This window comes from Siphateles boraxobius, unplaced genomic scaffold, assembly GCF_051911475.1.
Source record: "Siphateles boraxobius isolate OS27281-9 unplaced genomic scaffold, OSU_SipBor_1 46, whole genome shotgun sequence".
In the NCBI taxonomy this organism is placed as follows: domain Eukaryota; kingdom Metazoa; phylum Chordata; class Actinopteri; order Cypriniformes; family Leuciscidae; genus Siphateles; species Siphateles boraxobius.
The window spans coordinates 563052-576450 of record NW_027509097.1 but is presented as its reverse complement, the minus strand read 5'-3'; the positions used below and the strand labels follow the sequence as shown (position 1 = coordinate 576450).

Here is a 13399-nt window from a genome sequence, read left to right as displayed (position 1 = left end):
TGCACAAGCTCAAACTGTCGGACTGTTTGAAAATAAGTTTGAGCCCTGGTGAACACAATGTACATCAAGTTGTCGTGCCATTTCACTCACTCTTGCTTTCCTCTTGCAACAAAGCAAGTGGAGAGGAAAGCACATTCCTTCCCTTGCCGTTTCACAAGTGCGTCTAACCAACATCAATTTTTAACTTTCTGACAAAACCACTAAGATCTGGGCCACCGGCACACCTGCATCACTCCAGGCTGACTCACGACCCGTCCAGAGGGCCTGATCCATAGTGACGGTCGCAGAGCATGTGTGTGTGTGCTAGACCTGAGGTGTGTTAATGTAAAAAAGAAGTGACAGGAAAGTTCAAGGACAAAAAAAAAAACTGTACACAAATGGAGGAGGAGTGGAGGAGGAGGAGTGGAAAAACAGATGGAAGAAGAGGAGGAGAGATAGAGTACCTTGAGGAGAAGCTAAAGAGGGCGAACCCAGAGCCACAGTGGACAGAGGACGAGGTCAGGTGACGAAAGACACACACAAACACACACTTCAACAGATGAAAGACACAAACATCAATATTTATGTCCTCCAGAAGAAACAGAACAGCATTCTGGGAGGACATCCTCAGACATAAAGTCTTCAGATAAACATTTTGTTCATGCTGTCACTATTATGTTGTTCCTGAATGACTTTCCTTCTTCCATGGTCGATTTTGATCAGTAAGATGTTTAACGTAAGAGTCTTCTGCTCACCAAGGCTGCATTTATTTGATCATAAAAACAGTAACATTGTGTATTACTGTTGATTTAATAACTGCTTTCTATGTTAATATATTTTAAAATGTAAATTATTCCTGTGCTTTTGATTTCCTGTGTCACATGATCCTTCAAAAATCATTAAAATTTGCTGCTCAAGAAACATTTCTTATTATCATCAATGTTGAAAACAGTTGTGCTGCTTCATATTTTTGTGGAAACCGTGTAATTTCAGAATTATCCTGTTGAAAAGAAAGTTTAAAAGCAACATCATTTATTTGAAGTACAAAATATTTTTTAACATTAAATTGATCAAAAGTGGAAGTAAAGACATGTATAATGTAATTAATAGTATTGATTTATTTCAAAATATATACTCAATTATGCTCCATAAAGACATGTCAGATTAATTTTTACAAAGAACTAGACACTAGATTACCCAAAGCTAGCCAGGTTAGTGGCATCAAATCTATGACAAATATTGAGTCAAGGCATGTTGTTGATCGACTAGATATTAACATTTAATGAAATACTAATGAGCACAACACAACTATATATTCTATTACTTCTTGTCTTGTCTTTTAACTTCAGTATTTTATGCAGTATTTATTACCATTAGGGTAACAGAAAGGATGAGTATACACACATCTTCTGTCCCTAAATGGCACATCAAAAATAAAACTATGGTTTGACTTCTCTTAAGTATCAGTTTTTCTTTGTGTCTCAGTGGACAGTTTATTGTGATAAGTCTAGCTATGCAAACTATGTCATGCTTGGCACAAATTATGCCAAATTTCATTGATTGTCATGCCTCTTAACTGACAGTGATGCATCAATTTTGAATATATGGATGTGCAAATGAATGTTGAAAGCCACAACAAGGGATATTCTAGGTCATATTTCACCGTAAAATCAAATAAAAAATAAAAAGATATTATGTTTTGCATAAATAAGTGCCAAGGTCATATTTTATCCCAAAATCAATTTTTTTTTCGTTGCAAAACTACAAAAACAAGAAAAAATTGTGAACTTGTTGTAATAAATTAACAAAAATTGAAGTAGTATTGTAAGAAAATATCATGGTAGTTTTTGCTCATTTTATTAAAAAAATCATATCAATTACAGTAATGAGATGATGTTGAGATAAATGTGCTTAATTTTTATGAAAAAGGACAGGGATATTCAGTGAGTAATGATCTAATTTTCAGATTTTTCCTCATAAGACTGGAAATCTATACACACAATGATGTGAGTTTGGGGCTGGGCTAACCGTTTAAACAACAAATAGCAGACTAGAGGAACGTTTGAAAACCTGTTTGAAAACAAGTCATTATTAATTTTAAATCCTTTTGTTAACACTACTGGAACTACTGTTCTACTGCAATCATGTTGCTATGTCATTTGTAGGCCTTCATTGTATGTAAAAGAGCAGTGTGAACATTCTCAGAAACATCTTTTGTGTTATACTGTATGTGTGGAAAAGTCACAAAAAATGACAGATGTGTAAATGATTTAATTTTCATTTTTGCTTCACATTATGGTCTTCTAATGCAGCGTTTAAATGTTCAGCTGATCAGAAACCGGTTCCTAAAGCAGCCTCACCTTGACCCCGCCGGTCCCCTCAGCACCGCTGTTCATCATGGAGTTAAACGAAGTAAAGAGATTCCTCAGGGACTCCATGAAATCACTCTCTCCTTTGTTCTCGTAGAGCCTGAAGGAAAACACACAAACAGCTGATGATCAGGCGCTTGGGCGGCGAGAATCACTTCGTCTAAATCATCAGAGAGCCAACAGACCGGTCTACATGTGTTTGGTATGCAAATCCATGACATCAAAGTTGCCAGAGTCATACAAATCCAAATAGAAAACAATGCATCAAACTCCACACACACACACACCTGTTCACTGGCACCTCTAGACTAGCTCCTGATTACAGGCTGATCAGACTGATGAATTGCTCTGTAATCTAGTTTGAAGGGCACGAGCTGACAGGCCTTCTCGGCATCACTCCAGCGATTCACACAAACACCAGGAGATTTCCACGTTCATGCATTCATTAAACGCAGCCTTTGCTGATGCGATTAGCCCTACCTGACTTTCTGTGCTCTGAAGTCAGACATTCTCACCCTCATCCAGAGCATTTACATTATACCAGCCCTCCGTTAAAACACACACACACACTTAACTAATGGCCCGTCAAATATATTGAAATATTCTTCACGCTCCAGTTGACCATTAAATATCTTGAAGTGCTTTACACCCATAAATTACAACCATACAGTGGACATATGGCAGAACTGCATTATTTTTAAAAGTATAAAAACAAATCTCACGAAAAACTGTAAAGAAATGCTGAGGTCATATTTCACCGTAAAATCAAATAAAAAATAAAAAGATATTATGTTTTGCATAAATAAGTGCCAAGGTCATATTTCATCCCAAAATCAATTTTTTTTTCGTTGCAAAACTACAAAAACAAGAAAAAATTGTGAACTTGTTGTAATAAATTAACAAAAATTGAAGTAGTATTGTAAGAAAATATCATGGTAGTTTTTGCTCATTTTATTAAAAAAATCATATCAATTACAGTAATGAGATGATGTTGAGATAAATGTGCTTAATTTTTATGAACAAGGACAATGCAAAAAACAAAACAAAAAAAACTTTTTTTCCTAAATGATAAGTTATTGATTCAAATCAGCATCTAAAATAAATACATACATAATTTCTTTATGCTGATTTCAATCAACTTTAAAAAAAAAACTTAAATAAAAAAAAGGTTATAAGAATTATGCTGAACAGGGCTACAGCAAACATTGAAATGGATTAATATTTTTAAAAAAAATGTACGGTCTGACACCAAAAGCTAGTCAATTGTATCATAATTATTTATGTTTGTCATATTTCTCATCATATTCATTTCATATTCACTGTCTAGTGGATCTCCGACTATAAGAGTGCGGTCAGGTTCATGAATTCGTGAACACCGCGAGCAGGTTAAGCCTGTGAGCGAGAGCCAGAGTAAATCAGATCAGACTCTCCTCATTAGTGTCAGGTGCTCTGAACGTTCAGGTATTTAAGAGAGTGAGATGCTCTCCTCAGACGGGCCTGAGAGACACCATCATATACTTCACCCGCAGACAACAAGCTAATCACCAGCGCTGAACTTAATTTAGGCCGAGTCATTACTCAACATGTCCTCCGTCTCCCTAAATCAGCACCGCTGGCTCTTCCACTTCCTGTCTCACACACACACATCCTCACATCCGTCAGGAAACAAGGGAACTTCTGTTTGATAAAGGTGTGGCATTTCAGATCTGCCCATTAAATCAAACGGTCACATTTCCTAGCCTTAACTGCAGCTTATTGGCTGGCAAACTGATTTTAAAGAGGAGGAAATAAAACAAAGTTTGAGTATCTGTTGGATTTGCCATCATTTATTATTTGTGCTTTTTGCCACTTGTCTACTAATGTACAATATATGTAGTTGGGCTACGTGATTTGAGGGAAAAAATCTAATTCCAACTTTTACATTTTTTTATAAAATAAAGATTTAAAAAAATAATACAGGTTTGTTGTGCTTCTTTGTGAGATTATATTTAAATATGGTTAAAAATAATATCAATATTACTACTACTACTACTACTAATATTAATAATAATAATAATAACAATAACAATAATAACAATAATAATAATAATAACAACAACAACAATAATAATAATAATAATAATAATAATAACATAAAAAATTGTATATAAACAATAACAATGCGTACTTAGGGAAATATTTTAATATTAATAATATGTTACATTTATATAGAGCTTAACATATGGAAGGGGGTAATCTCCACCACCACAAAATTATTATGATTACTATTAATATTTTTCTTCATTATTATTAATATTATTATTATTAGAAGTAGTAGTAGTAGTAGTAGTAGTAGTAGTAGTAGTAGTAGTAGATGTAGTAGTATTACTACTAGTAGTAGTATTAGCATTCTTAATAGTGGTCGTAGTCTCAATAGTAGTAGTAGCTGTCATAGTAGTCAGTCTTAATAGTGGTCGTAGTAGTAGTAGTAGTAGTAGTAGTATTGTAGTAGATGTCGTGGTGGTGGTAGTAGTAGTAGTAGTCGTCGACGTCGATGTAGTAGTGGTGGCGGTAGTAGTAGTAGTTGACGTCGTGGTAGTAGTAGTAGTAGTAGTAGTCGCCGACGTAGTAGTGGTGGCGGTAGTAGACGTCGTCGTGGTAGTAGTAGTAGTAGTAGTCGTTGATGTAGTAGTGGTGGCGGTAGTAGTAATATAAGAGTAGTAGTAGTCGACGTCGTCATAGTAGTGGTGGCGGTAGTAGTAGTAGTAGTAGTAGTAGTAGTAGTAGTCGTTGATGTAGTAGTGGTGGCGGTAGTAGTAATGTAAAAGTAGTAGTAGTCGACGTCGTCATAGTAGTGGTGGCGGTAGTAGTAGTAGTAGTCATCGTCGATGTAGTAGTGGTGGCGGTAGTAGTAGTAGTAGTAGTCATCGTCGTTGACGTAGTAGTGGTGCCGGTAGTAGTAGTAGTCTTGTTGAGGTAGTAGTGGTGCCGGTAGTAGTAGTAGTAGTAGTAGTAGTAGTAGTCGTTGTCGTCGTTGACGTAGTAGTAGTAGTCGTCGTCGTAGTAGTGGTGTCGGTAGTAGTAGTAATCGACGTCGTGGTAGTAGTAGTAGTAGTCGTCTTACTTGTTGTCATGGTCATCGTAGTCTTAATTTCAGCATGTAAAACTATATAACTATAACTATATAACTATAGCTATATATATATGCACACATACACACAATTTGTCACTCACTCACACAATTTACATTATATTTCTTAATGGCCACCAATGGAAATGATGCTTTAGTATTTACTGCTGAAACTAACCAACCTCCCCTTGATTCCCTAATTCAGACTACAAATAAAACTTCACGGATTTGGGTGCGATACGCTTAAAACTCAGATGTAGGATGAACAAAACAAAACATGAGATACGAATGTGAAGGAAGTACGTACTGGTTGAAGAGAACCCGGGATCTCACGATGAATTTGAATATGTAATCCAAAGCCTTCAGAGCTTTCAGCAGCTGCTCCGCGAGCTTCTCCGCATTATCCACATAGTTCTTCAGGACTTTAGTCAGCTTTCTGAAAAATATCCACACAAAAACAGTGTTATAAATAAAAACAGAGCACATACTAACACAGTGACGAAGCATTCCTTTATTTCCCGCTCACGTGTAAGCAAGGGTGGCGCTGAAGTGCTTGCGGATGTAGGTCTCCAGAACCGGATTGAAGTGATGGAACTTCCTGTCTGCGATCAGTCCAATAATGAAGACCTTTCAGAACCAGATAAAAAGAGAGGTTTGTTAAAAGAAAAGAAACAAACAAACATATTAAAACATTAATATTAAAAAACTATTAGTTTTAAATATTAAACAAATTAATGTTTAGTAGAAGATTGATTATATGTTATTGAAATTTATTTAAAAAAAAATAATATAGTTTAGCATGACTTTATAGAATCGAGTTGTTAACATTATGCAAACATATATTTTTCCTAAATTATAACTAAAACATTAAATACTTGGGAGTATTTATATAAATAAAATACTAAATATTAGTATTTTGAGTAAAAATATAAATATAAAAATATAACAAAAATTCTTATTCTTACAATTCTTTTTCAAAAATCATCCAATATAATTCAATAAAAATTATTTATTTTTAATATAAGTGCTAATAACACTGTTTTGTCATTTATATAACATTAAAATACTAATATAATTTAAAATGAGCTGTTAAAATATGTAGACATACCTACCTATATTAATCTTACCATTTAAAACAAATAAAATATCGCATGTTAGGGCAACAGGAAAGAAACGCTCATAATAATACTAATAATATCTCTTCTAATGACAGCATTGTGTTATCATTATAAGATATTCAGATATCAGATTATAAAAAATTGGTTTATTTAAAATGAAAGTCACCCAGGTTGCAAGATTTAAGGACTGAAATAATGTCCATACTTTATTTTTAATTTGATTGAAGCACAGATTATGACAATCTTACCAGAGCATCAAACACAAGAGTGTCAAACGTTTCACTGTCTGAGTTCTCCATCATAATGTTGAAGAGGGCGTCCAAAGTGTCCTGCAGAAACTGAACACACAAACACACACAGATTACAAGACGAAATTGACCATCGAAGTACGGCGTGTCTGTGTTTTTACAGAAAGCGAGGAAATGTGAAAACCGATATGCTGTCAGCTTCATGGACTCTCAATCTAAACCGCACGCTGTCCACTTTAATGTCTGCTGTCATTCAGTTGATGCTCAATGCCAATCGACCAAGGACATTATGGCAGCTCAGAGCCAGCTGTGCAGTGCAGGCCTAGATGTGCCCATTCAGAGGCTGAAACAACGGGTTCATTCACTCTGCTCGCCTTCATTTCACTGAAAGCATCATCTACACAATATCAATATTATTTCACAAAGTCAGAGCATTCAGAAAATGGCATGTTCTCATCATCATAACAGCTATAATAATTCAAGGTTGTAATAAACCAAGGTTTCAAGAAAGTGTTCTCGGGGATCTTTTTATAAGCACAATGTAAATACAATCGCAGAGACACTGAGTAACTAGTTCAGTGTGAAAATATTTCAATGCTGATATTCTCTGAGCGCGAGTGTGTGTTTTTAGCGCAGTGTTTGGCACATCTGCTACATGGCCTTTGGTTACAATCACTACAAGAAGAGGAAGAATGTGCCCGTGAGGGGAATAAATAAACGCTCGCACTAAACAGAAGGTGCTGTATACATTCAGAACAAGTCGAAACAGATACAGGAGGTCGAAGTCTATAACGCTCATAAACCTGTCTTCAGTCTGAGATGAGATTCGGCATGTTAAAGATGCCACGGCTCACATAAGGTGTACACATAACTCAGAAAGCAATCAAAAAAAGTGCAGGTGATGGAGGAGGAGGAGTGAGAGGATTATTCTAATAAAAAGGACAGGAAACAGATGATATTATAACATGAACGCACTCTCATGAGGTTCGTTCTGTGAAGAATAAGTATGCTTTGGTTATGGAAATGTGAACAAATTACGGATGTGAGTCGTTAATGAACACTAGTAATGAGAATCAAAAAGAATTTAGCGATCATAAATTAGTATGTATATATATATATATGTATATATATATGTATATATATATGTATGTATATATATATATATATATATATATATATATATATGTATATGTATATATATATATATATATATATATATATATATATATATATATATATATATATATATATATATATATATATATATATATATATATAGTATATAGCAGTGGTTCCCAAACCTGTCCTGGCGACCCACCAACACTGCACGTTTTCTCTGTCTCCCTAATCAAACACACCTGATTCAACTCATCAGCTCATTAACCCATGTGATTATGAGCTGATGAGTTGAATCAGGAGTGTTTGATTAGGGAGACAGAGAAAACGTGCAGTGTTGGTGGGTCGCCAGGACAGGTTTGGGAACCACTGGTATATAGTATATACACTCACCTAAAGGATTATTAGGAACACCATACTAATATTGTGTTTGACCCCCTTTCGCCTTCAGAACTGCCTTAATTCTACGTGGCATTGATTCAACAAGGTGCTGAAAGCATTCTTTAGAAATGTTGGCCCATAATGATAGGATAGCATCTTGCAGTTGATGGAGATTTGTGGGATGCACATACAGGGCACGAAGCTCCCGTTCCACCACATCCCAAAGATGCTCTATTGGGTTGAGATTTGGTGACTGTGGGGGCCATTTTAGTACAGTGAACTCATTGTCATGTTCAAGAAACCAATTTGAAATGATTCGAGCTTTGTGACATGGTGCATTATCCTGCTGGAAGTAGCCATCAGAGGATGGGTACATGGTGGCCATAAAGGGATGGACATGGTCAGAAACAATGCTCAAGTAGGTCGAGGCATTTAAACGATGCTCAATTGGCACAAAGGGGCCTAAAGTGTGCCAAGAAAACGTCCTCCACACCATTAGACCACCACCACCAGCCTGCACAGTGGTAACAAGAATGAAGCATGAAGGATCCATGTTCTCATTCTGTTTACACCAAATTCTGACTCTACCATCTGAATGTCTCAACAGAAATCGAGACTCATCAGACCAGGCAACATTTTTCCAGTCTTCAACTGTCCAATTTTGGTGAGCTCTTGCAAATTGTAGACTCTTTTTCCTATTTGTGGTGGAGATGAGTGGTACCCGGTGGGGTCTTCTGCTGTTGTAGCCCATCCGCCTCAAGGTTGTGCGTGTTATGGCTTCACAAATGCTTTGCTGCATACCTCGGTTGTAACGAGGGGTTATTTCAGTCAAAGTTGCTCTTCTATCGGCTTGAATCAGTCGGCCATTCTCCTCTGACCTCTAGCATCAACAAGGCATTTTCGCCCACAGGACTGCCGCATACTGGATGTTTTTCCCTTTTCACACCATTCTTTGTAAACCCTAGAAATGGTTGTGTGTGAAAATCCCAGTAACTGAGCAGATTGTGAAATAGTCAGACCGGCCTGTCTGGCACCAACAATCATGCCATGCTCAAAATTGCTTTAATCACCTTTCTTTCCCATTCTGACATTCAGTTTGGAGTTCAGGAGATTGTCTTGACCAGGACCACACCCCTAAATGCATTGAAGCAACTGCCATGTGATTGGTTGATTAGATAATTGCATTAATGAGAAATTGAACAGGTGTTCCTAATAATCCTTTAGGTGAGTGTATATATATATATGAATAAGTATATATGCTATATGTGTGGGCGTAAAGAAATATTTGGGACCAGGCCCAACAACAGATAAATTGATAAATTGGCCCTGATGCTGTTAATTCAACTAATGTACAATTAATGTTAATATGGAGATCACACACTAATTGTAGGTGCTCCTGTGAGTGTTTTTCAACCGCACACACACACACAGATCACACAGCAGTTCATTTATTTGCCATAAGTCACTCACCACAGAGAATGAGAGAAGGACCTCCCTTAATGTTTCCAGCAGACGTCCCACTCAACATGATTATGTACTTTACTCACGCTGTGTGCTAAAACACCTTCCTATAACTGCCAAGTTTGAAATTGAATTTCTGCGGACAGTGCGGACATGCCGCATGAAAGCTGCAAAGAGGACGTAATAATGCTGTGCAATCATCTACTATGTGCTCCCGACAGCGCTTTCTTCCAAATCTAGCCCATGGCACAGATCACTTACTTCACTATAAATGCACTGGAGAAAACATCTGCAGGAATGATTCAAGGCCACTGTAACATTTAAGAAAAGCTTTTACGCCTGGTTTATTTATTGTCTGCCACTTGAAGGATCAAACCTGCCAGAACATACTAGAATAAGGAACTTTGGGAAAACATAATTTAAAAAAAAATTGTAAAGTTAAAGTTAAACCCCATTCGTAACCCATTTGCAACATGCATTAAGGGTGTGTTCACACTTGGCATGTTTGGTTGGATTAAAAGGAACTCTGGTGCGATTGCTCTGTTAGTGCGGTTCATATGATCAAGTGTGAACCCTGCCATCTGAACCCTGGTGACACCAAACTAGCGGACCGAGGCGCTGAAAAGATGAGTCTCTGTCCGCTTCCAAACGAACTCTGGTGCAGTTCCACTGAAATATATATGCAACCTGGACCAAAGACTAGACCAAAGACCAAACCAAAAACAGGACATGATGTCACCTGTTTTTTCTCATCATAGTCGTGATGTTGCCGATTACAGTTCAGTACAGGCATGAGAACAGCGTCTCTTGGCTACAGAATTGTGTGTGTGTGTGTGTGACGGAGGGATTCCTGTCGCTGTTTTGACTCTTTTACACACTTTATAAGTTTTTATCGAGTTCTCAGCTGGTCATATGTAGGCTACGAACATACAACGAGCGCATTTTGACCAGAACACAGCATTGTTTTGGATGTTTCTGATAGTTCTATCGTGAAATATACATAATAAAACCCGGCCAATCAGGTTGTGAACATATCCCTATGCCTTTAGGTTCGGTGTTAAAATGCCAATGTGAATGTGTCAAGCGGACCAGGACTGAATGTTTTTTTTTTTTTTTGGTCGGGACCAAACAAACCAAACTACAACTGTGAACACCCTAAGGAAGTAAACCAGTGATATGTGGACTGAAAGACCTGCCACTATCGTTCTGGCTGGACGTTTTATGTTTTGTATGACATGGCAGAAAGGCTGCAAAATATGTTACAGGGAGGTTGAGGGGACATTTACAGTACTGAGCGCCTCTGCCTCCATCTTTCTCTCTCTAAGCCGTTGACAGCTCGAGTGTGTTTACCTTCACAGTGGCAAGAGAAATCATGAGACAACGCCTTCAGGAGCAAACTGGCATTCAAAGGCATGATCCATGAGGGAAAAGTTCACGGATATCAACTGAGCTCGGCCTCATCTTAGAGGGGTTTTTAAATAAACAGTTCATAGTATTTAAGTTCCATTTAATACAACAAAATCACTATTCAGAATGTGTGGTTCTAACAATATGAACAACCAGTCAGTAAATAAGTTGATATAAATCTCACAAGCCATAAGGTTTCAGATTTGGTTGGTCGGTCAGGTGGTCGATTGGGTGGGTCAGTGAGTGAGTGAGTGGGAGTGAGTGGCAGTGAGTGGCAGTGAGTGGGAGTGAGTGGCAGTGAGTGGGAGTGAGTGGGAGTGAGAGAGTGAGTGAGTGAGTGAGTGGGAGTGAGTGGGAGTGAGTGGGAGTGAGTGAGTGAGTGAGTGAGTGAGTGAGTGAGTGAGTGAGTGAGTGAGTGAGTGAGAGTGAGTGGGAGTGAGTGGGAGTGGGTGAGTGAGTGAGTGAGTGAGTGAGTGAGTGAGTGAGTGAGTGAGTGAGTGAGTGGGAGTGAGTGAGTGGGAATGAGTGAGTGGGAATGAGTGAGTGAGTGAGTGAGTGGCAGTGAGTTAGTGAGTGAGTGAGTGGGATTGAGTGAGTGAGTGTGGGAGTGAGTGGGAGTGAGTGAGTGAGTGGGAGTGAGTGAGTGAGTGTAGGAGTGGGAGTGGGAGTGAGTGAGTGTGGGAGTGAGTTTGAGTGAGTGAGAGTGACTGAGTGAGAGTGAGTGAGAGTGAGTGAGTGGGAGTGAGTGGGAGAGTGAGTGAGTGGGAGAGTGAGTGAGTGAGTGAGTGAGTGAGTGAGTGAGTGAGTGAGTGAGTGAGTGAGTGAGTGAGTGAGTGAGTGAGTGAGTGAGTGAGTGAGTGAGTGAGTGGGAGTAATTGAGTGGGAGTGAGTGAGTGGGAGTGAGTGAGTGGGAGTGAGTGAGTGTGGGAGTGAGTGGGAGTGAGTGAGTGAGAGAGTGAGTGAGTGGGAGTGAGTGAGTGGGAGTGAGTGAGTGAGTGAGTGAGTGAGTGGGAGTGAGTGGGAGTGAGTGAGTGAGTGAGTGAGTGAGTGAGTGAGTGAGTGAGTGAGTGAGTGAGTGAGTGAGTGAGTGAGTGGGAATGAGTGAGTGGGAATGAGTGAGTGGGAATGAGTGAGTGGGAATGAGTGAGTGAGTGAGTGGCAGTGAGTGAGTGAGTGAGTGAGTGAGTGGGATTGAGTGAGTGAGTGTGGGAGTGAGTGGGAGTGAGTGAGTGGCAGTGAGTGAGTGAGTGAGTGAGTGAGTGAGTGGGATTGAGTGAGTGAGTGTGGGAGTGAGTGGGAGTGAGTGAGTGAGTGGGAGTGAGTGAGTGAGTGTGGGAGTGGGAGTGGGAGTGAGTGAGTGTGGGAGTGAGTTGGAGTGAGTGAGTGAGAGTGACTGAGTGAGAGTGAGTGAGAGTGAGTGAGTGGGAGTGAGTGGGAGAGGGAGTGAGTGGGAGAGTGAGTGAGTGGGAGAGTGAGTGAGTGAGTGAGTGAGTGAGTGAGTGAGTGAGTGAGTGAGTGGGAGTAATTGAGTGGGAGTGAGTGAGTGGGAGTGAGTGAGTGTGGGAGTGAGTGGGAGTGGGAGTGAGTGAGTGAGAGTGTGAGTGAGTGAGTGGGAATGAGTGAGTGAGTGAGTGGGAATGAGTGAGTGAGTGAGTGGGAATGAGTGAGTGAGTGAGTGGGAATGAGTGAGTGAGTGAGTGGGAATGAGTGAGTGAGTGAGTGAGTAATTGAGTGGGAGTGAGTGAGTGAGTGAGTGAGTGAGTGTGAGTGAGTGAGTGAGTGAGTGAGTGAGAGTGTGAGTGAGTGAGTGAGTGAGTGAGTAAGTGAGTAAGTGAGAGTGTGAGTGAGTGAGAGTGGGAGTGAGTGAGAGTGGGAGTGAGTGAGAGTGGGAGTGAGTGAGTGGGAGTGAGTGAGTGGGAGTGAGTGAGTGGGAGTGAGTGAGTGGGAGTGAGTGGGAGTGAGTGAGTGGGAGTGAGTGAGTGGGAGTGAGTGGGAGTGAGTGAGTGGGAATGAGTGAGTGAGTGAGTGGGAGTGAGTGAGTGAGTGAGTGAGTGAGTGAGTGAGTGAGTGAGTGAGTGGGAATGAGTGAGTGGGAATGAGTGAGTGAGTGAGTGGCAGTGAGTGAGTGAGTGAGTGAGTGAGTGAGTGGGATTGAGCGAGTGAGTGTGGGAGTGAGTGGGAGTGAGTGAGTGGCAGTGAGTGAGTGAGTGA

At 39.4% G+C, this 13399-nt stretch overlaps 1 protein-coding gene and 1 long non-coding RNA gene across 4 annotated transcripts in view; one reads left to right on the top strand and one right to left on the bottom strand.

The window, feature by feature from the left end:
- The window catches only part of dock1 (dedicator of cytokinesis 1), a 252549-nt gene that overhangs the window by 165060 nt on the left and 74090 nt on the right, over positions 1-13399 (bottom strand). For all 3 annotated transcript variants that reach the window (XM_077200233.1, XM_077200232.1, XM_077200234.1), the window contains exons 20-23: positions 6824-6913; positions 5984-6084; positions 5765-5893; positions 2340-2448 (exon numbers count right to left, since the gene is read on the bottom strand). In XM_077200233.1, the coding sequence (XP_077056348.1) occupies positions 2340-2448; positions 5765-5893; positions 5984-6084; positions 6824-6913 (429 nt within the window). The remainder of the gene's footprint in view (positions 1-2339; positions 2449-5764; positions 5894-5983; positions 6085-6823; positions 6914-13399) is intronic.
- LOC143709691 (uncharacterized) overlaps positions 1-13399 on the top strand; it is a 759555-nt gene that overhangs the window by 686572 nt on the left and 59584 nt on the right. The gene's annotated exons all lie outside the window — the stretch shown is intronic.